Genomic DNA, 26202 nt, shown 5'->3' on the forward strand with positions numbered 1-26202 from the left:
ATTCCCAGACCAAATGATCACTTTGAAAAGGTGTCACTGTCACTGTCATCCCGTTGCTCATCAATTTGTTCGAGCGGGCACCAGTAACGTCTCTCATTGTGAGAATTACTGTTACTGTTTTTGGCATATCCAATATGCCACGGGTAGCTTGCCAGGCTCTGCCGTGTGGGCTCGATATTCTCTGTAGCTTGCCGGGCTCTCCGAGAGGAGTGGAGGAATCGAACTCGGGTCGGCCGTGTGAAAGGTGAATGCCCTACGGCTGTGCTATCGCTCCAGCCCTTGAAAAAGTGTAACACCAAAAATTATTGATATTAATCCTAACTGAAATTCTTCTTGAAAAGTAAAGTGGAGAACAACCCTCCATGCAAGACAGGAGGATAATATTACCCTTAAACCAAAACCAAAGACACTATAAATCAATATACAGTATATCTGATTGAAATACAGAGTAGGACACATTATATTTGGGGGGAAAGAAATAAAAAGAAAATAAAACTTCTGGGAGTTAGGATGGAATAGCTATGCTAGTTATACTCTCAGACTTTAAGATTCTGATGATGGAAAATGAATGGTCCTCACCGTCCATGAAGTCTGAAATATGCCAGCTGAAGTGCAAGCTGAACAAATGTGTCAGGGTGAAGGTTGTTCTTCTTGGTTACTTTTTTCCCAAAGGATATAAAGGGGCGCGCCACAATCTGCAGGTCAGATGCCTAACAAAAAGAATTACAGGGGAACACTGATAAATCACCTAAGGAGAGCACTCCCCACCAATAACCGAACTATCATTAGCATTACAGTAATCATTTAAATAAAGACATGAAAGCTATAATTTGTAAGATGTTTTAAATTGTCATGCTTGGATGACACACAAATTTATATTCATAGTAATAAATATAGCAGCAATAGAGAACTGTTTTAGGGGGGACAGCTACCAAGCAGACAGATCTCAGGGACTCTGAGGGCTACCCCCAGCTGTTCTCAGCTACTTAAGACTGCGTTTCAATGGCAGGCCACCCTGGTAGTTCTCTGTGTGTGTGTGTGTTTGTGTGTGTGTGTGTGTGTGTGTGTATGTGTGTAGGAGGTGGAAATAGGGAAGGGGCTCCAGTGGTACACCTGGTATTCCTGGGGGCCTCCAGGGTTACACCTTGTAATACTCAGTGGACCATATGGTGCCAGAGTTCTAACAGGAGTGAGTGCATGCTAGACATGTACCTAATCCCTATACTCGCTCCAGCTCTCCAAAGAGGACTTTTGCATCCCAAGAAATATTTGCCATTAGAATTTCCATAGGGGAATCAAGAGTTTGTGAATGGCAAAAAACTTTTGGAAGGATGATTGTGCTTAATATACATAAACATTTTTTACTGTTGTGGGGCCACACCTGGTGGTGCTCAGGGATTACTCCTGGCTTTGTACTCAAGGGTACTCCTGGGGATGATGAGGGGACCATATCATCTCTGGAATCAAATCTTGGCTGACTGTGTGCATGGCAAGTGACCTAGCCACTGACCCCAAAGATAACTGTATCCATCAAGTTCACCTGCCCCCACTGCAGAAGCACCCAGGAGTGACACAGCCCGTCTTCAAGCAAGGGCTTAGAATTCCTCTTGTTACCAATTACTCTTGGTCACCAGTGACACAAGGAAGTTCAAGATTATTTGTAAGAGCTCACAGAGCCAAAATTATCCTTCCCATTGAAAATTGCGAGTGAGAATATTTTAAATGATGTCTCTCATATGTGGAATATAAAGAAACATGGTAAGGAAATAACAAATGACTAAATGACAACGAAACCTGAAAACTGATCTACATAGCAAAGCTTACCATGGCAGGGATGGGGGCGTGTTGGTATGGGGTGGTAACCTGGTGGAAGGTGTGTTGCTGGAATCCTATCATTATCAGAATCAAGGTACTTAAAATCAAGCTTTTTTGAAAAAAGACTGTAAAGATGCTGCAGTGATCTAGTAAAGAAGTGCCCCAGCAGGGAACTGTTTCTGTGGCCAAAGCAAAGAGGAGTCCTGCAGCAAAGCGAGAGCAAAGGGCAAGCTACAGTCCTGCCGAGAGCTGGATCCTGCTGCCAGTGATAATAGCACTTCCCTGATGAGTGGACCTGGGGCTACCTTTACCCAGCTAGAAGAACTGTCTACTTAAAAGTTCGTACATACATTAATAAAAAGGGCGAAATTAATTTAAAGAAAGGGGAAATTCAGCTTCCCCCTACTGACTTGATACTAGAAGTAGAACAACTTGTCCCAAACCACAGGCCCAGGAACGTTGCTGAACAGTCTAGGGTTTCTTCTGTATTAGCTCGCTAGATTCTATAACCTTGACAAGTCAGAGATCAGAATTCAATCACTGACCCAAATGATACAATTTTGGCAAATTTTTCTTAGCATTTTCCCTGTTCTGTAAAGTCCTCTATCTAAACTAGTATTTCTCAATCTAGATTATCTTAAACTCCATAACATGAATTTATAGCTGGTTTTCTGCAACATCCCATAAGGCAATTTTGTTCAGTTGGACTTTACAGGGTTATTTTGGAGTGCTTTTTAAACTCACTTATATGGGGTCTCCAAACCTACCCACATCCTCTCTTAGTCTTCTCTCAACCAATGATCTAAACCTTGACAACTTTGAGATCTCATAAGAAAAGTTTAACAATTTTCTGAATGCTCTGAGAACACATTTGAACAATTCCACATGAAAAGTTAGGTCTGACAGGTCTTCACTTGGTGCCACAGGACCAGAAGAGCATGTTGGCACACTCAGTTACATGAGGTGACTACAGGTAATCCTGTAGTAGTTTGATTCAAGTCATCTACTGTAGAATAACATAAAATTTTGAACAACACAGAAAACATGCATTTCCTTTCCCCAGGAATGTCTATGAAAGGAGCCACATTTGAAGAACACTCTTCTAAATTATTTTCTCTTACCCCTTTCAACTTCTTGAAAACCTGTATATATATCCATCATGATGAAATGTGCTCAAGAATTGTAAGATTATGTTAATTTACTGATACAGTTTCTGGTGTGAATTATTTGTTTCTTTTCTTTTCTTTTTTTTTATTTTATTGAATCACTGTGAGATAGTTACAAGCGTTCATGTTTGGGTTACAATCTCACTATTTGTTTCTTTTCTACTAAAGCAGCACCCATAAATATGAAAACAAAAATATACCTGTTTTAAATATTGAGTTTTAGCTTGGTTTATATCATTTAATATTTTCTGATCCACAGTGAAAACAAGCTCCTCTGGAAGTGGTATATCCCGCACTTTTTCTGAACCCTGTAAATAGGGAAGACTTTAAAACAGTACATCAAGAAGATTTGTCTTCTTGTCTTCTTGAACTTCATTGTCACTGTCATCCCGTTGCTCATCGATTTGCTCGAGCGGGCACCAGTAATGTCTCTCACTATGAGACTTACTGTTACTGTTTTTGGCATATTGAGATAGCACAACGGGTAGGGCATTATTCGCCTTGCACTCTGCCAACCCGTGTTTGATTCCTCAGCCCCTCACAGAGAGCCCAGCAAGCTACAGAGAGTATTGCACCCACAGGGCAGAGCCTGGCAAGCTACCCATGGTGTATTCGATATGCCAAAAACAGTAAGAAGACTGGGGGGGGAAGATAAAATACTTGTCAAACAGACCTTCCATTTTCCTTCATTCTCCAAAATCCTCTCATCGACATAATGGCTGATATTGACCATAACCATTGCATCAAACGGAGCATGCTAAAATGAAAATACACAAGACTTTGAGTTCTTCATGTCAAGGCAAAATTTGAACCAATACTTTATTTTCACTTTACTAACAATCATAACACAAAGTACATATTCTATAATACAGTTATTTATTGATACATTTCATTCTAAAATAAATGGTATTTTAGATGGGACACAGGTAAATAGGGCTTTTGAATAGTGATGTGCTTAAAATAAATATGGATAGTTAGAGATAATTTTAGATAATATTATTTGTACTGGAAGTCCAAGAAGGTATATAGTGTGTGTGTGTGTGTATGTGTGCATGTGTGTGTATGCATGAGAGAGACATAGATACCACAATACACAGAAATGATTTTAGCACTGTGGACATGCTGTTAGGGATGACAGATTATCCAAAAGTTAAACTGATGTTGAGCATAAACATCTTTAGATAAAGTCACAGGCTACCTGGAAAGTGTTAAAAAGCTAAATATTGTGTGTATATATCCACAAATGTGTTCAGATGTGGCAGAAATAATTTCCAGTAAGTAATATGGGAAAATAATGGACTGAGTTACAAGGGTACTCCAAGTTTGACAGCTGCGTTTGAATCGCACTACTGAATTTTTTCATCATTTATCTTGAAGGCTAAACATTTTGCCTGTTTTATCTGTGTTTCTTTGGTGACAATTATATCAGATGTGTATTTTTCTCTCAGTAGCTGCTATCATTACACAAACCATCATTATCATCCAGAGTCACATATCCAGAGTAAAAGAGAACCTTAATATGCAGACTCAGTATACTCAGATCCTGTTTCAGTGGGCATGATTTAGGTGTCTTAAATATCACCTCAGACTACACAGCTCTGTGGCCCAATGCCAAGGCCCAATGCAATATTTAAACATAGAACTCCACTTTCCGGGATAATAGCTACTTTATTTTTCTTTAGGCAATCAACTGTGCTCCTTCTGCAGTGATATCTGAAGGATACTGAGTCATTCCCCTACATTCCTACATTTGGCATGTGACATGTGGTACAAGTCAAGTAAGTAAGAGCACCTGATGGCCCAAAGGGCACAAAGTTTGCAGATGCCAATCACAAACAAAGAACATTATTCTCAGGACTCTTACTGGAACCACTGGGGCAAAAATCCAGGTCTGTTCATGGGGAATGTTAGTATATAAAGTGAATTGAGAAGATATGAGATTGTACTATGAGTAGTACAAGTAAGTAGGTTGCCTACAATTGAAGGTCACTGTCACTGTCACTGTCATCCCATTGCTCATCGATTTGTTCAAGCGGGCACCAGTAACATCTCTCATTGAGAGACTTATTGTTACTGTTTTTGGCATATCCAATATGCACGGGTAGCTTGCCAGGCTCTGCTTCGCGGGCTCGATACTCTCGGTAGCTTGCCGGGCTCTCCGAGAGGGGCGGAGGAATCAAACGCAGGTTGGCTGCGTGCAAGGCGAATGCCCAACTGCTGTGCTATCACTCCAGCCCACAATTGAAGGTAATCATAAGAAAAAAAAAAGACCTCAAAAATGAAGAAACAATTCTAACAAAGGCATTTGGAAACTACAAACCAGTCTTATCAAAATTTAGTTGTACCCTATACAAATAAATAACCTCTATATTTTAAAAGAGGATACTGCATCTATGATTTATTTGGTTTTGTGGTCACACTTGACAGTGCTCAGGAATTACTAGTGGCTGTGCTAAGGAATTATCCTGGAAGTGCTCAGGGGACCATATGTGGTGCCAGGGATATGAAGAGGGGTCAGCTGTATATAAGCCAAGTGCTTACCTCCAGTACTATCTCTCTGGCCCAAATAAATATCTTCTTAAGCAAATGTCAATTTTACTTAGGTTCCTACCCTCTAAAACTAAAAAACACTGGTGGATGGGTGGATGTAACTATTGAGCATATATCATGTAATATTTCTCTTTAGTGTTTTAGTCACTAAACACCTTTTTGAGAAGCTGACGAAACAACAACAAAATGTTATCAAACTACTTTATACCAAAGAATATACTTTGTTAAAATGTTATAATGAGATTTTAAGTGTGTATTACAACTCTTTTTTTTTTAATTTTCTTGGCTTATAGATCTCCTGAATATCTTGGAAAATTTTAATGTTGGGCTTATATTAAAGAAAACAGAGAAGCTATTTATCTTGTGGGTGAAAGAGAAAAAAATGGCAATAAATACAGAACATTACTATCTCTTTAGTTTAAATAATTACAAAGAACACTTGTCATGTTAGGAAAATAGCTATAAAATTACTAGATAAACCTAGAAGTCTATTCACATACATTTATTTCTCTGTGCATAGGACACATACATAATGCTATTATCTTTAAAAATAAAATAGATTGCTATTAATTCTCAGCATATAACTGTGGGTTTTTCCAGCTTTTACTTCAGGGGCTGAAATGTGGTTTAAGCTGGAGAGCACACGACCTATATGAGCAGGGCTTGGGGAGTGGAGGAGGGAAGGAGGAATGGATGGAGCTGGGGAGGGAGGCAACATTGTAGGACTGAAATTCAATCATGAATGACTTTGTAACTGTGTCTCTCACTGTGACTCAACTAAAAAAATTCCTCAGTACCATGTCTGGTCCCTGGGGTTCCATGAGGAGTAACCAAAATGAAATAACTTGTACTTAGATTAAAACCTAAGCAAATTCCATCAGACAAATATAAACCATGCTGCTAGCTGTATTACAGATAAAAAGAACTTGTTCTATTCACTTTTACTGAGGTTTCATAATGAAATATTTTTACTCTCATAAAAATAAAGAAGTGTTTATATACTATCACAGCACAGGTGTAGGTATTGTAGTTTACTGCAATTAAATTAACTACAATGATCAAAGGAGAAAAATAACTTTTGTGATTTACTTACGTCACAGCTACAACCAAATACTCCATTATAAAAGGAAATCATATTATAAGATTTGTCACCCCAGCGTACTGTTGGATCTCCAATGAGGGTCATTGCAGTTGCCTAAAAATATTTCACAATTAAAAAAACTTTAATATTGATTTATAATTAAAACGTACATGTTTTTCTTCTTCAGGTAAGCTGAACTTAACAAAAGGATAACAGTTAAAGCTAAAGCAATAACAATGGTAATAATAATTCAGTCCTGACTGTCATCAGTTCTCAAAATCTCAAGTTAAGAAATCTTATCAGAAATTAATTATCTACCAGATATCCCAGAAAAGGTCTACCAGACACCCCTTAATACAGATTATATTAGGCAACAATAAGAATACTGACATAATACTTATGGGCACTTAAAAAATATACAATTAAAAAATAATCAGATTATATCACAAAGAAAGTACTATTTTGTGACATTCTATCATGTATGTCTGTGCACATGTATGTACTTATTTGTAAGTGGGCTCAATATAAACATATGTCTAACTATGGATTGCAGTGAAAGAAATTAGTTTGAAGGCTATTGGAACATTCTTCCACAAGAATTTTGGTGGTTCCCTAGAAAATATTTACAGATAAATAGAGGAATCTAGTCCTATACTAAATTTCTCCTGACAGAATTGTTTCTTTTCCTTTCTCTTATACTTCCCAGTAAACTATTTTTTTTCTTTTTAGGAAGAGGTAGAGTTGGTTTTAGCTACCAGGTTTATTGATCTTGTATTCCTTATTTAAAACTTGATGAATTATTTGTTCCTTATTTAAAACACTTGATAGAGTGTGAAAAAAATTAAGCATTTTCAAAAGGCCATGAGACATCTATATGAATGACTGCTACCCTTTATTATTTCCCAAGAAAAAGTAATACTAGCTAAGAGGGTGAGGGAAGTGGGTCTAGAGGAAGCAATATATACCCTTAAACTCAGTGTGCTCAAGAAAATCAAATGATAAATTACTTGCAAAGTGATAAAATCCTTAAGATAGTCTTCAACCAAATAAGGTTGAGTTATAGACACAACTAAATGTGAATTATAAGTAAGCTCCCATGTCACTTTTGCCATGAGAATCTCATTTAATTTAATGTGCTCCACACATTTTCTATTTATGCAATCAACAAAAAGGATGGGTAACAGTGACATGTGATACAGTCATATGTCTTTAAACAATATATGTACAGATAAATGGACCTAAACAATGTGGCAAAAAATTCAGTATGTACTATTTACTTATGATAAACTTTATGCACATAGAATAATTAATTTAAAAAGTTTTAAGAAGATGCATATTTTGGGGCTGGAGTGATAGCACAGTGGGTAGGGCATTTGCCTTGTACATGGCTGACCCAGGTTTGATTCCCAGCATCCCATATGGTCCCCTGAGCACACCAGGAGTAATTCCTGAGTGCAGAGCCAGGAGTGACCCCTGTGCATTACCCTGTGCATTATGACCAAAAAAAGCAAAAAAAAAATGCATCTTTTAAAAAATCATCCAAGATACGCAGGAGACCTCCAAATATGTTTTTTGAAGGAAATAACAAACAACATAGTTAAGTACCTGAGAATAGTCTTCTGGTGTTGCTTGTGGACTGCTATCCTCCAAGGAAAACACCAGTAAACTAGATTGAATTTTTTCTAACTTTTTCAAGTTCTCTGGATCAAGACTAATCAAATATTCTCGTGCCTAAAGAGAAAAGAGATGATGATGAAATGTTACAAATTAAAGGCAACATAGTCAGAAATTTAAACAAGTGAAGGGAGAAAAGATTTACTAAGAAGAGCAAAATGTGTTACCTTAGCCCATTGAGTTCGCTCTTCACTAGTTAATGCTGGTACTCCAGGCCCCTTAGGTTCACTCTGGCACTTCTGGTAGATATATTTCAATTGCCTTATAGGAGATGAGAGAAAGAGAATTTAAAAAGAGCAAAAGTCTATCATTCACTCCTTTATAGATTATAACAGTTATGTAATAATGCCTGTAAGTAGTGGAATTAAAAGGCAACAATATTTGCCTGTGTTTATACATTTTGATATATTACCAAAAAGAAGAGCATATGATCTCAGCCATAATAGATTAATTTCTGAAATGGCAATGTTTCTGGTGTGGTGTAAAAAACTGAACCTTGGACTTCGTACATGCAAGACATGCACTCTATCACCAAATCACTTAGCCCATCACATTTTTTTAAAGTAATTATGTGGGAACATAGAGATAATACAGTGGCTCAGGTTTGATTTCCATCTCCACACGGTGCAGCAGCAAGTGCAGCCCTGGAAGCCCCATCACTGCTGGGTGTTGGCCCTGGAGGATCCCGGCATCACTGGGGTGGCTCAGGTACCCAGGCACTGCAGGCCTTGAGTGGCATCACATCTGTGGGCCCTTGTACTGAACTTATGGTCTGGTTGGCCAAGAATCACTGGTGGGGTTCCCAGACCTGAGCACTGCTTGGGAGCCAAAAAAACAAAATGAAACAAAACAAAGTAATGACAGAGTCTGTTAACATCAAAAAATATTGACAAGAAAAGAATCTGATTTCACTTTGAAAGTGTATATGCAATTTTGTTAAGTAAATAATTCTTGTAAGCAGACACTTATAGAGATAGGCAGACTTCCTTATAGTGGGAAATAAAAAATATTCTGATAAGTATCCCCACAAATATCATGCATGTCTTGTCTAACTACAACCTACCTTAAGAAATCTTTATAAAAGGACTTAGGTTCAATATTTGTGTTTAACCTCCAAAATATAAAGAGCATGATGCTAGTTTTAAACATTTTCACATGTGTCTTTGTTACTTATAGCCATTATATTATAGAGACTCTTAGCTGAGGATTATATTCCCCCATATCATTCTCTAATCAAAGTACTTCATGTGGTTTAAAACATGAAGCAGGCAAAATTCAAAATTCATCCAAATAGAACTCAAGTTGGCAGTGGTAAAAAAAGAAAGGTTTCCAAGGATTTCTCAGCAAGTGAGCTAATTAACTTATGTGATCAAAAGGCACCATGAGGATCATCCCTTATTTGTGGCTACATCCTCAACCCTGGAAAGTATTATTCACTTGTATAATTTCCTATTCCTGAATTATTTCTCTAACACTCATGAAGAAATCATTTACTTTCCATAAGTCCTCCCTCTCTATTAGAACTCTAACTGATCAGGAGAATTTCTTCAGCTACAATTCTGCATCTATAGTGGGAGCAACTTGCCTTGCTTCTTCCTTCATGCTTTCTTGTCCTTGGTAACTACTGTTTTGCTTCAACTACAAGTACAGCTTCTTGATTGTGTAAGTAAATCATACCTTTTTTTTTTAACTACAATACTGATAAATCTGGAGGATATTATAGTAAGTAAAATAAGTCATAGAGAAGGACAAATACTACATAAAATGATAACATGATTAGTCCAACTTGTAAAGCAGAGTAGAATGGAGGCTAGTAAGGATAAGGGGGGATGGAGGACTATGTCAAGAGTTCCAAGTTTCATTTATACACAATGAGCAAATCCTAGAGCTTGTCTGAACAACACAGGATCCTGAGTTAAAAATACTACATTGCATACCTAAAATTTTGTTAGAAGGATAGGTTGTATGTTAACCATTCTTATAATAAAATTAATAATCAATAATAAAAAACATTTTGGGGTGATAAAGTATATATTGTTTCACAAGTATTTATGTAACTTCAAATTCATCAAGTTGCATATAATATGTAGTCTGTATTTAATGCCTAAGTAAAAATAGGCTTGTAAAAAATAAACTTTCTTATAAGCCAATTTAATTAAGTAAAAAATTAATTATCTGCTTAACTTTTAAAAAGGTATAGATTTGGTAGTAAGCATAGTCCTACTTCTTGGTTTGGCTATCAATAAACTGTTTTTCTAAATATTCTCAGCATAAAAAGAATAAGGAATATGCATCTATACTAAAATGAAAATATCACCGTATTGTCTCAATAAACTGCAGAAAATATCTAAAGTAGTGCTTTTTAGATATATATCCATGTCTTTGTATGTGTCTATATTTTGGCACATGCAAAAATTAATTCCACGCAGACTATTATTATAAATGTAAAAGACAAAACAATAAAACTTGAGAAGACATGAATATATTTTCTTGCATTGGATAAAGGTAGAAAATTTAAAACAAAATGGATGAATTATAATTTATACAGTAAAAAATTAACTGGACTATATTCCAGTTAAGGACTGCTGATCAAAAAGGCACTTTAGAGAATGAGAGGGTAATTATATTACATCTTCTCTGTATTTCTACACACAAAACAATACAGAGATTACATACAGAATATATAAGGAACTCCTACATAACTCATATGCTAGTGGAAGTGCTTATTAGTATAACAAGTTTGAAAAACAAGAACTACTTCCCAAGGCTACTGAGCGTGTGTATATACACACACTTTGGGATTCAGCAGCTCCTCTCCTGGGTGTGGTCAGAAAGGCGAGCGCACCGAGATAATTACTCCCCTGAGAAAGCTAACGCACAGCAACTGGGAAAGCAATATAAGAGGCATGTTGAGCACCGAAAATGTTCCTAGGTTGATATGGGTAATGGCTTACATGAGTTTACTGCTGGCTTCTGCACTTGGTACACGTACATAAAACTTATAGAAATAAACATATCTAAATAATTCAACATTTGGTTACTAAGAAATTTGAATCAATTGTATAAAAATACTTTTAAAATCCTGTTACATTTTTAGAAGTAAATCAATGGTACTGTAACTATAAGCTTTTAAGAGTCCTTACTTATATTTTAGAGAAACATACTGAATGATTTATAAAGTATATTATGTTTTATATCTCCTTTAAAATAACCCATGAGAATAGTGGAAGGACACAAAAAATAAATCTGAACTAAAACTATGAGTTTATAATTATTAAAATAAGAAATTGATAGTTAATTAAATTGTAGCACTGTAGCACTTCGTCCTATTGTTCATTGATTTGCTCAAGCAGGCACCAGTAATGTCTCCATTATGAAACTTGCTACTGTTTTTGGCATATCAAATACACCACAGGTAGCTTGTCAGGCTCTGCCACGCAGGTGGGATACTCTTGGTAGCTTGTCAGGCTCTCCGAGAGGGGCGGAGGAATTTACTCTGTTGGCTGTGTGCAAGGCAAACTCCCTACCTGCTATGCTATCACTCCAGTCCTAATCAACTGAACTAAGAGATAAAATTATGAAGGTTTCATTTTTGAAATATACTTTAAAAACATAAACCTCCAAAATACTGATATGATATGCATTCTATATATGCAAACTACTTTTATGTAATATAAATAAAATATTAAGTATTTTTAAAATACTAAGGGCTAGGGGCCGGAGCAATAGGACAATGGGGAGAGTGTTTGCCTTGCAAGCAGCCAACCCAGTTTCAATCCCCGGCATCCCACATGGTCCCCCTCTGAGCATCAGCAGGTATGACCTCAAAAAAGCAAAATAAATAAATAAATTTTAAAAAATGGTAAGGGCTAAAAATGTAGTTCAGTGACAGAGCAGTGTCATATATATGAGGCCTGGGTTTGATCCCTAGCATGGCAAAAAAATTTTTTTAAAACAACAATATGTGTACATAAATTCCAAGAGATCTGGAAGAACAGTATACATCAAACTAGTAAAACTGACTAATTCTGAAGAAGTTATTAGGAATAGTAATATTTTCCTTTACTCCAAGTAAATATATTCATATATATATAATATTAAAATTGAAGTAAAAAACCAAATTTTTTAAATTAGCATATATAAAAATCTTTTTTTTTTAGTTTACTGTCAACTTATAAGAAAGGTAAATTTGGAGTTGGAAAAAAGTTAAGGTATGTGCCTTGCACACCTTCACCCCACATGGTCCCCCGATCGCTACTTGGGAATGACCCTTGAGCACAAAGCCAGAAGTAGACCCTAAGCATAGCTGAGTGTAGCCTCAATTCTCCCACCTCTGAAAAACAAACAAACAAACAAACAAACATCTTTTAAAAATTCAAGCAAAAACTTCTGATCTAACAAGACTCAAGAAAGGAGTTTGAAAACCTGAGTATCTCTGGTGAGGTGATCAAACTTCCTTCACACAGTACATCAAAGAGAAAAATTCGACCTCGACACAGAATTACAATGTGAGTTGGGGAATGTCCTTCACTCTCTGAAAAAACAAAAGCGAAAAACACATCAAGACTCAGCTCTATCAAAATTAAATGAGTAAAGTTACATAATTACACCTAAACAATAACCATTTCTCTAATAGTTTATTTATCCTATTCATATGACCATAGGCATCCAAATAAATAAAATTTTAGTCATAATGATATACTCTCTTAAAATCTGGCCATGTCCAACATCTAAAAATTTAATTTATGGAAAATTCAAATATATGCACATCTTAAAAATCAAAGGGCCAGAGAATTAAGGATGCATGAGTTAAGTTGCTTGCCTTGCATGCCGTGGACACTCCTTTGATCCCTGGCACCACATGTGGTGGCCTGAGTCAAGGCTAAGGAGTAACCCTTGAGCACCTCTGGGTGTGCCAAACCAAATCAAAACAAAACAGTCCTAAAACCCAAACTATTGCAGGGTTTTCCACTTTTATTTGTGGATAAAGCTGGGAAAGAGAAGAATAGCAGGGAAATCCTAGAAGAAAACTATTTGAATTCAGATTTGTTCCAATAACTTTAATGTTGATTGCTCATACTAGAGTAATATTTATTATTTATCGAAAGGGCACTGTATGCTTGAGTGGAAAGGAGAAAATTTTCACAATTTGTGGTTTTACTACAGACTGACTTGGTTGTAATAAATCTTGAGTCACCGAAAGCTGATTCTTTCAGCATGCCTTAGTTTATAGAAATTCGTGCCCTATAATCCTCAGACAATTCTGACTCAGCCCCATTTTCAAACAGGACTTGTCCTGTCTGACTAGGTTTGTAATATATCAACCCTACCCCTTCTAAGAAAGAGAAAACAATGGGGAAGAAAGATAAAGAAATCCACAGGAAGGAAATTTACTGTCTGACATCATGTACAAGGAACTGAGCTAAATGTTTTCTACATATTATATCACAAAATCTCATCAACTATGAGGCTGATCATCTGGCAGCACCATTTATTTTCCCTGTTCTATTTCCTCAATACCTAGAAGCTAAAGCAGTACTGCTTCCAAACAATCTACTCTTGCTTCCCCTTCAAAAACTCCATAACATCAAAGGACCAAAATCATACTTTGTTATTTACTACAACTGCCCTTTATTGCTATCATGTACTGACAATATTTAAATTTCAGTGCTGAGGGGCTGGAGCAATAGCACAGGGGGTAGGGTTTTGCCTTGCACGTGGCCGACCCGGGTTTGATTCCCAGCATCCCATATGGTCCCCTGAGCACCACCAGGGGTAATTCCTGAGTGCAGAGCCAGATGTGACCAAAAAATAAATAAATAAATAAATAAATAAATAAATAAATAAATAAATAAATAAATTTATTTCAGGGCTGAATAGAATAATGTAAGCCTGATGCCAAATTAATCACTAAAAGTTTGGGAGGATGGCAGGAGGATTCTAAGGTGGCTTACATGAGCAAGAGATCTAAATGAATGGAAAGCATACCTGGCAGAATTACATACAGGAAGAGATTCCCAAGCACAGGAAACAACAATTAGGACAAAAATGAACTGGTTTGACAAAAACAAGGTTTATGCAACTATAGCAGTGAAAAAGACAGAATGGTAGATAAGGTTGGAGCCAGATCATACTGGCCTCAAAAAGCACTTTCAGCTTCAAGAAACTTCCCATGTACATGCTTCAGGGACACCTTTCTCCATCTTCAAAGCCAGAAAGGGAGGACACTGCTGTCCTCATGCTGCTCTATCTTTGATTTTCTCTTCGCATTTTTCCTATGTTATAAAAACTCCTGATTACTTTGGTCCAGCTTGAATAAACCAGGATAACCTCCCAATCGCAAGGGCATTGATTAACAAACTTTAATCACCCTTTGCCATGTAACCTAACATGACAGAAAGGTTACAAGTATTATGAAATGCAAATATTTGGTTAGGGATGACATTAATCTACGACATACAGGCTGGTAACTTTGACCATGAAAAGACTGCGTTGCACCTGCTGTGAATAATAGAAGTTCATTAGCTGAGACCAAGGAAGGAAAAAGTTATAGAGTCTGCTCCAAAACTAAGGAAATAATCTCATTAAAGAACAATCAGGGATATAAGCCAAGGGTAGAGCACTTGCCTCCCATCTGTAAAGTCCAGGATTTGTAAAGTTCTGACATCCACTTCAAAAACAAAACAAGAATATAGGAAGGGGCTGGAGTGATAGCACAGCAGTTAGGGCATTTGCCTTGCACTCGACCAACCCGGGTTCGATTCCCAGTATCCCAAATGGTCCCCAGAGCACCGCCAGGGGTAATTCCTGAGTGCAGAGTGAGGAGTAACCCTTGTGCATCGCCATGTGTGACCCAAAAAGCAAATATATATATATATATATATATATATACACACACACATACATATATATAGGAAGATATAGGACCACTTGAGCTGCAACTGAGATCAATGGCAAGGTTTTGAAGTTTTTTCTGGCCAAGTAAATCTAGTATAGGTATCTTTGAATTATAAAGACTAAAATTTAGAATGTGCTTATGAGTACATATTCACAGCTAAGAACAAAAGAAAAAAGTGAAGACTGGGTATGGGGAGGCAAAAGTCAAACCATGAAGAATCAACTATAAGTAACTGAATTTTAAGTCACTGTATACTTCAAAGAATCAGCCAATGTAAAGCATTAAAGGAAGTAAATTGTGAAGAGAAGACAGAGTTCAGAGAAAGATGCTTATTACTTTATCAAAGGTAAAGGAGTATTTGGTAACAAGATCAAAGACAGGCATGGCTTGGGGTTAGGGAATCTTAGAGGAAGGGCGTGAAGGAGAGAAGAGGTCGCAAATTACCTACAATGGAAAGCTAAAATCTTCAAGAATGTGACTGAGGGGCTGGAGCGATAGCACAGCGGGTAGGGCGTTTGCCTTGCACGCGGCTAACCCGGGTTCGATCCCCGGCATCCCATATGGTCCCCCAAGCACCGCCAGGAGTAATTCCTGAGTGCAAAGCCAGGAGTAACCCCTGAGCATCGCTGGGTGTGACCCAAAAAGCAAAAAAAAAAAAAAAGAATGTGACTGAGGGACTAAATGTAAATGAAGGGGAAAGATCTAGAGGAAAGTCTCTGTGGCAAGCAGTGACGATTTAACCTGATGGCATGTTTTTTCCAAGAACTCACAATATGAAAAAGGGAAAAATGAAAAAGCAATGAGAAATCAAGGGGACATCAAGATCTCCTTCACACCTCTAAAAATCAAGTAAAAGAGAAAAAAAAGAGAAGAAAAAAAGAAGAAAAAGAACATTCCTGCTTGAGATGGTTATAGGGAAAGTTCAAAGAAAACTAGGCTTTCTTCCACCAGCGTATTTTCTAGAAAAAATGTAAACATTCACAAAGGTTAAAAATAGGATGGATTTTTCTGACTATGAGTTTCAAACAGTACAGCAGAAGGGGCTGAGGAAGAATGGGCATGAGTCACATTAGGTCAGAATCTAGAGCCAATTAGGCTAAGGACAAGTCCATGAATCCAGATAGTAAGAGTATTCACAGGAAGGCTGAAATTCCTGGGCAAAATGGGGATGAAAGCATGAGTCCTAACTATGACACTAGCCTCTTAGCCATAGAAGATGGCATGCTGCCTACTGTATTGACGCATTTCTTCAATTTTCTCTTTATTCAGCCTAGATTCCAAGGTTCAACATAACTTCTCCCCCATTTAAAAAAAAAAGCACCTAATAAATCCTTCACTGCCTCACTTTTTTGTTGTTTCTGACCATTGCTAAAGAAAACAACAACACACCAGATAATTGAACTTTAAAACACATAAACCTATCTTAAATGGGCACTTAGCTTCCCTTAGCTACACTGTATTTCCACAGCAGGTTTCCTTTTCCACGTTCCCATGACTATTTCAAATGACTATTTCAATGACTATTTCAAACCTCTTTTTTTCTCTTTCTCACCTTCCAACCCTCTGATGACCTCAGCTCTTACTTCAGCTAAGAAGAAACAAGTAGTACACAGGACCTTCTCTCTCCTACAAAATTGGCCAAACCTGCATCTAGATTAATTTCCCAAACTTCTTTGGTCTACTCTCCCCTTTCCAGAAAAAAAAATTTACTCCATGTGCCTGGAAATAGACCTTCTTTAAAAAAAACAAACGGAAAATCAGTCTCCAGTGAACCAGAGCTAGTACCACCACTCCTGGACGGCTCTAGTGCCCCCCTGAAGTGGTGATCACCTAACCCAGATGCACACTTTTAAAAATTCCTCTCAACTGTGCACTTTCTCCATCTCTGTTCATGACCTTCTCAATGATTTTGGTTCATTATCCTTGCCCCGGCAAGATTATATATTTTTTTCTCTTTATTTGTATGGTATAATATAACCCATCTTTTTTCTTTATTCTTATTTTTATTATCTTTATTATTTACGTTATCATTTTTATGATATTTTCTTCTCTCATTTATATGGTATAACATCATCCATTTTAGCAAAAAAACCAGCTGATATATCAGCACTTTTTTTCCCTAAGTTTTATTTCATTGTTGAAACAACATCTTCAGCTTGTCATTCAGAGGCTCCAATTGAGCTCCCTTCCTTAATTTTATTTAGACTACTCTTGTCAAGGAAAGTCTCTCTACCTATCATGCTGATGAATCTAATGGTTACTCTAAATTTATGTCTTGTTTGACCTCTCAGAAACTTTAGATGAAATACCTCTCTTTGCTTTTAGGAGACTACTATTCTTGTCTTATTCCTACCTTTCTTCATTTATTTTGTTGACTTTTCTATCCCTAACCACCAAATACTGCATTTGATCATGATAAAGATGAGTGCAGGCAGGGTGTTGAGAGAGCTCAAAGGGCTGGAACACAAGCTTTGCAAGAAGTTGCCACAGGTTCAATTAGGTTCAATGATAAACCATAGACTAGAGATCTATGATTACAAAAAAGGGAAGGGGTTTTGTCCATGAGGCTGTGGTAGAGGGATGTGGGTGGTGGTTGTGGTACGATAACATACTCTTAAAGAAGAGTGAAACTACACCCCAAAATACAATCATATAAACTATTATCTCAACAAAAAAAGTTTAGAAAATACATCCCCACACATTATTTCATTACTATAAGAGTTCATAGAAAGACTTTGTTTAGTCAAAATCCAGTAAGAAATATTCTTTGTTTTTAATTTTTAAAATTTTATTAAATCATTGTGAGATAGTTACAAGCTTTCATGTTTGGGTTACAGTCACACAATAACTAAACACCTATCCCTCTACCAGTGCACGTTCCCCACCACTAATATCTCCAGTATAACCCCCCTTTTCCATCCTCCCCCTGCCTCCGTGGCAGACAATATTCCCCATACTCTCTCTACTTTTGGGCATCATTACTTGCAACACAGACACTGAGAGCTCATCATGTTTGGTCCATTATCTACTTTTGGCATACATCTCCCATCCGACTGATTCCTCCAGCCATCATTTTCTTGGTGATCCCTTCTCTATTCCATCTGCCTTCTCCCCTCCACTCATGAAGCAGTCTTCCAGCTATGGGGCAATCCTCCTGGCCCTTGTATCTACTGTTCTTAGGTGTCAGCCTCATGTGATGTTATTTTATACTCCACAAATGAGTGCAGTCCCTCTATGTCTGTCCCTCTCTTTCTGACTCATTTCACTTAGCACCACTTCTGGGAATATATCCTGAGAATGCAAAAAACCACAGTAGAAATGACATCTGTACCTATTGCAGCACTGTTCACAATAACCAAAATCTGGAAACAACCCAAGTGCCCTAGAACAGGTGACTGATTAAAGAAACGTTGGTACATCTACACAGTGGAATACTATGCAGCTGTTAGGAGAGATGAGGTCATGAAATTTTCTTATAAATGGATAGACATGGAGAGTATCATGCTAAGAAATATTCTTTAAAATAGCATATTCCACTAATCCTTAGCAAGTGTGTATGCATGCACACACACACACAATGTCCCCCAAAACAAATCCTAATGCCTTCAAAAGTACCCTGATTTTCTACTTACCTGTCTTAAAATGATTCTCAATGGAATCTCTAGTTATTCCTGGTATCTTGCAGGTTGAAAACAGCATCCGGAACTGATTCATATCCAGAGGAGTACTTCCAACTTTGTGAATAGGTATTTTTTCCCTATTAAAAGAAAGTATTTTGATCAAGAAATCATTATAAAACATAAAACTAAGCAGTCACAATTGTAGTATTCACCCCCAAATAAAAAAGCTTTTCAAAATTTTGCCGAGTCTTGGGTAAATCTGTTATTAAAGTCACATAAGTAGCCTTACTTTCTTAGTAGTTGCCAATAGTTCAAGTTGTGCCAAAGAGATATACTTCCTCTTTCTAACTGTGTGCCTTCTTTTGGAGGCCAATAATGTTCAATATGGTTCGCAGGACCCGCAAAGTTGACATTCAATTGTGAAGGCATGCGAACATCCAGGTAGGCAACATTCAGCCACCATTCTTCCAGCTAAAAAAAATATTAAAAACATCAGGTTACAGCTTCTTTAATATTTGAATGCATAACTGCTGGCCACAAAAAAAAATATGAAAGACTACATTGCTCTTTTAAAAGTTATTCTTCAGCAATTATAACACATTTTCTTGTTAAACCAGTGGTTTGCAACTTTGTTGCAACTGTTGACCACACTGCCTTCACCATGAGTTAATTGTAATCATTTAAGGCTCCAAACCTTAAAAGAATCTATAAAGAAACCTGGAGAATAAGATTTCATTGTCCCTTCATAAATATGTATGATGTACATGTAAAGATCAGCTTTCTTTTTATATCTAAAACTAAAATACATTTGCAATAATTATTTCTACACTAAGGCAGCGTCTTTTAATTATGAAGACTCATCCTCTGGTCTATTTTGAGCTGAATAAGTCAAGAAACATGTCTTGTGAAAAATTAAGACCCCTCAATAGTTTTTATATTCCTACCCCCTCAATTTAACTGAAACTCATAATTATTCTCCATGCCAGTTCTTCTCATGCATTATCTACTCAACACCACCTTTTATGATGTGGCTAGTGTTTTGTGTTTTTCCTGATTATAATAGCATGGACAATATGTTTCCATTAAGCGTGATTTACGAAGGATCTGGAACATAAAAGTGTAGGATAGCTGTGAAAATAGAAATTTCTGTGCTCCCATTCTACAGATACTGAATCAGAATAATTGGAACCAAGAAACCTGCATTTTAACAAGTTCCCTTGTAAGAGAGGAGCCTGCCCACAAAATCAGTTAGAGTTAAGAGTCTGATTCTTTTGAATGATGATCATGACAAAAAACTGTAAAGATTCTTAGAGTAATGATTTAAAGATGAACACCATGTGCAATTTCATCATTACTTAAACATCATCAATTTTATAACTAAAGTACAACCAGATAAATACCCAATTTCTTTTTCCTTTTGCCTTTTCAAGTAATTTCTGATGCAATTTTCTTCCAATCCCATTTTGAAATTGTTTGACAATTTCTTCAGTTTTCTTAAATTCTTCTTCACTTGAAAATGGCTTTACTAAAGAAAAAAAATGCATTTAAGGCATCAAGTACTACTAATTTCCCTCAATTATTACACAAATAATAGTACCCACTGTGCTATTTTTCTAAGCAAAAAACGCAAGTTTTTTTTTTCGAATTTTTTTCTTTTGGGGTCACACCCGGCATTGCACAGGGGTTACTCCTGGCTCATGCACTCAGGAATTACTCCTGGCGGTGCTCGGGGGACCATATGGGATGCTGGGAACCAAAGCCAGGTTGGCTGCATGCAAGGCAAATGCCCTACTTGCTGTGTTATCGCTTAAGCCCCCAAAACACAACTTTTTAAACTAAAAGAAAGAACCTCTCAAGTGTTAAAGGATAAAAATGAAAAAGTCTATACATCAAGGCCACCACTGAGAAATTCAGAATGGCTGGATAAAGAGAAAGGGTTCCAAACAATGAAAAATAGCAGGTCATAGAGGATAAGACAACAGCAAGGAATGAGACTTCACGAGAAACAAACAGGGTCTTCAGACTTTTTAAAGACAGTAGTTATTTATTAGAAGGAGAGAAAAAGGCTGGAGGATCAGGGAGTGGTAATGATGGTGTAAATCAAGGTAAAGAGAATGCACATGTTGATTTTCAATAAAGTACACCCAAATCTTAGCTGGCATAATAAAATGATTCTTCAATGTAAAGGAGAAAAACTTTTTAATTTCCAACTTTGAATTCCATATGCAGCCAAAATTATGGAAGAGTAGAATTACTGCATGTTTAGGTTTCTGTTACCCCAGATATTCTTTCTCTCCCATATATCCTTTCTCAAGTACCTACTGAAGATGTACTGAATCAAAATGAGAGGAAGAGAACAGAAAGACACACAATATTGAAGCCAGGGAACCCAATATAGAGAGGTGAAGAAATTATGGCTGAAGAAAGCCCCAGAATAACAGCTGTGCATCCAGATAAAAAATAGTGACCACTAGAAGATTCCAAGAGAAACATACTCAAGAAGAGACACAACTTCATTTTTTGAATTTAAAAGAAAAATGTGTTTCACATACACTTAAATGTAATCAGAGATTTCTAGCATATGCTGGAAGCAGTTATCTTCTAATGGTTCTACAGTTTCCTAAGTTGCTAATATATTTATGCCAGAAGATTGAAAACATACCAGCCTCGAGGTACTTCTTTAATGATTCTTCAAGTGAAGGAATAGGCAGAGGTGGAAGAGAATCCTGGTACTGAAAAGTTCGCTCTTCAGTTGATTTTGCCAAATGGCTTTCCATGATGCAATCACAGTAGAAAACTAAAAGGGGAAAAAAAAAAACAGCCCTCACAACTTCGATTTCATATTATATTTCAAACTGAAATTCATTATTTTAATATTTAGTGATCACAATATACCTAAGCCTTGCCTTTGCCCTAATTCTTTTCTTTCCCCCAGGCTAAGGAGTGCTGAGGATTTTTATATTTACTTTTTGGGTTTGGTTTTGAGGACACACCCAGCAGCGTTGACTCCTGGCTCTGCACTCAGGGATCACTCCTGATGGAGCTTGGGAACCAAACCTGGACTGCTGTGTGCAGCAAGCACCTGACCTGCTGTAAGGTGGTTCCAGCATCTAACTCAGGGTCAAATTCAGGATGTAACTCAGATCTATTACATACAAAACATGCACTTTTCCACTAAGCTATGTCCAAAGACTTAGTCCTAATTCTTAAGGATTTTTTTATTAGAAAATAAAAACCTAGTTTTTAAAAAAGTATCCCCAAAGCAATATTTAAACATTCTCCACAGATGTATTAATTTTCAGAGCAATCAAACTCAAAATGTAAAGGATGTATATAAATGCAAAGTGAAAAATAAAATTTTTCAGGGTCTAGAGAAATAGAATAGAGGGTAAGGTGCTTGCCTGACACACGCACGACCCTGTTTCTGTCCTCAGCATCCTATTTGTTCCTCAAGCATCACCAGGAATAATTCCTGAGTGCAGAGCCAGGAGTAACCCCTGAACATCGCTGGTATGATACAAAACTAAACTAAATAAATAAAATAATATTTCCCAAAGAACTCTTTAGGGGCTGAGGAGAGAGAGTACAGTGAGTAAGCTGCTTGCCTTGAACATGGCTGAACTGGGTTAAATCCCTGGCATCCCATAGGTTCCCCAAGCACTATCAGGAGTAACCGCCTCCATAGAGAGCTGAGAGTAAGCCCTGACCACTGCGGGGGGTGACCCAAGAACAAACAAAAACAGTCTCTATAAATTATATTAAATTATATATCAAAATACCTGGGGAAATAAGGAATGTTAATGTCTTGCATTTCAAACGTGTTTTTTTAAGTGCAAGCAAAGATAAACAAATGGGGGGACTACATTAAACTAAGAAGTTTGGGCACCTCAAAAGAAAAGGAGCCCAAAATACAGAGACAGCTCATGGAATGTGAAAAATTATTTAACCAATACTCATCTGATAAGGGTTTAATATAGGTATGTATAAGGTACTGTTAGAATTTTATAAAAGATATCCAACTCCCTCAAAAAATGGGGAGAAGAAATGAACAGAAACTTCCTCAAAGAAGAAATTAAAGCAACCAAAGACACATGTAAAAATGCTGTGCATTGTTAATCATCAGGAGACACAAATCAAAACAATAAAATCTCAACCGCAGAGATTGGCACACTTCAAAAAGAACAAGAACAACCAGTGCTGGTATGGATACGGATAAAGGGATTATATCAAATGTTTTTAAAACTAATAGAAAAAAATGTGAAATAGTGGCCCTAAAATAGTCTTATAAACGGTTATCTTAATAAAAAATAAAATACCAAATTCAAACAAAATATTTCACTTATAGTTTACAAAATGAAGTACTATCATCAAACAAGTGTCCTGCAGAAGCTGTTTTTACTCAATACGATGTAATAATAATCTCCTTCACAGAATCCTAAATTATAACAAGTTGTATGGTCATGTAGTGGTACCTTCTTGGTGATATATGTGTCACCTCAAAGCAGTGCCCCTATATTGGATAAATGTGTTCTCTCCCCCACCATACCTCTTATCTCCTCCCCTCATTGGCTAGCAAGGTAATACAACTACAAAGGTGCCTCAGGTTTATTTACAATAATACATGTACTAAGGATGTCAAAAATCTTCCCAGTAGACCCACATTCCTCCCTTGTAGATATTTTTTCTTTCCATATTTCTTGGTTTTGTTTTGGGGCCACACTGGGTATTCCTCGAGACTTACAATTGGATCTGTGCTCAGGGATCACTCCTGATGAGACACAGGAGGCCACACAGGGTGCTGGAGTCAAACCGGGTCAGCCCTGTACAAGGCAAGTATCCTGCTGCTGTACTATTGATCTGGCCCCTGAGATATTTTTAACTTACTTCATTCATGACATTCTATTTTTTAAATTTCTGTGTTAAAGTAGAAAAACTCAGCCCGTGTCATTAATACGAAGATACACCAAAAAATGAGGTCTAAGAAAGACCTCATAATCCCTCACTTTCATTTCTAATGATTTTGGTTGCACTTCACTTCAGCCACTTGCAAACATGTTTTTGAACCCAAGGAAAATATAGATCTGGAGCCAAATAGCAACTGTGCCAACTACTAGCTATATACTCCTAGACTTGCCACTTGCATAAAATTATCTATAGAAAGAATAATCAGATCATTCAAACTGTTAGAATTATCTTTCTAATGCCTACAAAAAAGTTTGTTAGAAAGTAAAAAGTAAAGTTGATACAACCATATTATACTAGGCAGAATTTCTTTTCATTTTTGCTAAATTAAAGAGCTATTTCATTAAAAACAACAGAAAGGGGTGGGGAGACATTTTCACTCAGGTAGAGGCAGGCAAACTGGTCTGGGAGGGGTGATCTAAACAGGATTCCTATTATGAATAACCCTCTAGAGTCCACAACTTCAGTCTGTGAATATAAAATGATCACTTCCGTCATTGGGATTGTGTTCTCTTATGTAACACAAGTGAGTTTAAAAATAGGAAGATTATCAAGTAGTTCTAATCTGACCACTTGAACCTTTCGGAGCAGAATACTTCTGCGGGTGGCAGAAGAAAATTAGTACGAAAGACTGGAAGGGCTGGAGGTGTTATTTGGCACTGAAGACGCTGTGGTATCAGGGAACTGGAAAAGGCTTCTGCAGACAGTTCGGTAGGAAACGCAAATCTTCCTGCCAAAGCTGCACCAAACTGAATTCTGCCCAGAACTGCAATCAACCTGGAGGGAGATTCACCCCCAAAAGTTTTCCAAAAAGATGCCAGACCGATAGAAAACTTAATTTCAGCTTTATGAGTTGGTAAAGAGAGTAACCAGTCAAACCTACCTAGGCCTCAGATCGCTAGAAGCTATGAGAGGCATGAGTTGTTCTAAAATGCTAAGTTTATAACACAGTTATGGTAACAACCGGAAATTAATGAGCACAGAAAAGAAACGTTTATTCTCTCTACAGTTCTCTGCCAATTAAGAGATTGTCAAAATGACCAGGTTGACAAATTATTATCTGCTACAGCCTTAACCTCACGGAGACCTACAAATTAAAAATAAGAATAACCAGGCTCTTCCATGGAGAATTTATTTTAGATTCTTAGTCACAAAGCTTAAATTCCATAAGTTCATTCCAATAACTTATATAAGCCTTCAGAAGAAAAACGATGGTTCTGGGTGCACTTAGGGTGGGCTTACTGAGGGCAGGAAGATGCAAACTCCAACGTGGAAAAGAGAAACCAGTAGCCAGACATTATAAAACAGTCCGTCAGACACCAGTACACCACGCTTATTTCAACAATTCTGTTTTAAGACCTTAAGACCGCAAGGATTAAAAGGCTGGTGTGGGAAGGAAAAAACAAACTTAAACAGGAAGAGTGAAGAATGGGCAAAAACTGATGAAAGAATTTGAAAACAGAAACATCTCAGGGTTGGGAGGCCTCACACTCAGAAATCACAGAGAACACACGCACACAGTTCGTTTGCTAGACAGCTGGATACAAATCACGAAATGATTAAACAACAGGTTTCCATTTCAGTTAGGACCACTGAACCCAAGGTACCTCCCCGGTGCCAGGGTATCTGGATGGGCGGCCAGTGCGAGGGCGAGAAAAAGTTCAAGTCTGGCTCTAGAAAAGAAGAGGAGCAGAGGGCGAAGAGACCTCTGAGAGTTCGACAACCAACCCAAGAGCAACTATGCACGCTCGAGTCCACCGAGTTTGCAAAATCCAACCCAGCACCACTACGGACCAGCCCAGCGGCCCGAACTCAGTGCGATGCCTGCAGGCGAGATGCCCGATGACACTCTACCAGTGAATTCGGGTCTGTACGACTTAACGTTCCCCCGCCCGGGAGTTGGAGGGTTAGGGGAGGGAGCGAGCTCTGCCTGGGTCGGCCCGAGCGTCCTCACCGCCTGCGCTTTGCCGACTCCGCAGAGGCTGACAGCCGCGCCCGCCGGCTTCCTCCCCGCAGCGGTGGAGCGGGAATTGGACCAAAAGCTTCGAAGGTCCCACCCCCCGAGTCGTGAGGAGCCAGTGATTGGACAGAGAGTCACGAGGCTCCCGCCCCTATGCCCAAAGGAACTCGGGATTGGACAAGAAACCACTAGTGTTCCGCCCCCAATCCTTACGCCTTGGCCGGTTGGGCCTGCGCTCCCCTGGAATTTGGCCTCGCCTCCTGGAAGCGTCCTCAGCCCGAGGTTCCATTGTGTGGTAGGGATCTTGGAGAAAGTTCTGTACACTGCCCTTTGAACGGTCCAAACCACACCATGGGAGCAGATCGCTCAGGCCTAGCACACAATGGGGCTTTCATGCCGCGGAGCTCCTCCTACCTCTACCTCCTTGGTCTCTGATGCTTTGGGACTGATGCGGGAACTGATAGCTCAGATCCATT

The 26202-nt window shown here is 37.8% G+C and overlaps 1 protein-coding gene across 4 annotated transcripts in view; it reads right to left on the reverse strand.

Moving 5' to 3' along the window:
• CROT (carnitine O-octanoyltransferase) overlaps positions 1-25801 on the reverse strand; it is a 41826-nt gene extending 16025 nt beyond the window's left edge. Inside the window, exons 1-12 of one of the 4 annotated variants that reach the window (XM_055134953.1) lie at positions 25561-25579; positions 21467-21601; positions 20205-20329; positions 19094-19275; positions 18817-18941; positions 12712-12820; positions 8454-8547; positions 8218-8343; positions 6625-6726; positions 3655-3738; positions 3182-3289; positions 580-710 (exon numbers count right to left, since the gene is read on the reverse strand). In XM_055134953.1, the coding sequence (XP_054990928.1) occupies positions 580-710; positions 3182-3289; positions 3655-3738; positions 6625-6726; positions 8218-8343; positions 8454-8547; positions 12712-12820; positions 18817-18941; positions 19094-19275; positions 20205-20329; positions 21467-21581 (1301 nt within the window). In that variant the 5' untranslated portion in view covers positions 21582-21601; positions 25561-25579. Of the gene's footprint in view, positions 1-579; positions 711-3181; positions 3290-3654; positions 3739-6624; positions 6727-8217; positions 8344-8453; positions 8548-12711; positions 12821-18816; positions 18942-19093; positions 19276-20204; positions 20330-21466; positions 21602-25008; positions 25255-25373; positions 25523-25560; positions 25580-25720 lie in introns of those variants that run through there. The other 3 variants (XM_055134944.1, XM_055134938.1, XM_004602155.3) reach the window with 3 other exon arrangements.
• Positions 25802-26202: the final 401 nt, after the last annotated feature.

This window comes from Sorex araneus, chromosome 1, assembly GCF_027595985.1.
Source record: "Sorex araneus isolate mSorAra2 chromosome 1, mSorAra2.pri, whole genome shotgun sequence".
Classification (NCBI taxonomy): domain Eukaryota; kingdom Metazoa; phylum Chordata; class Mammalia; order Eulipotyphla; family Soricidae; genus Sorex; species Sorex araneus.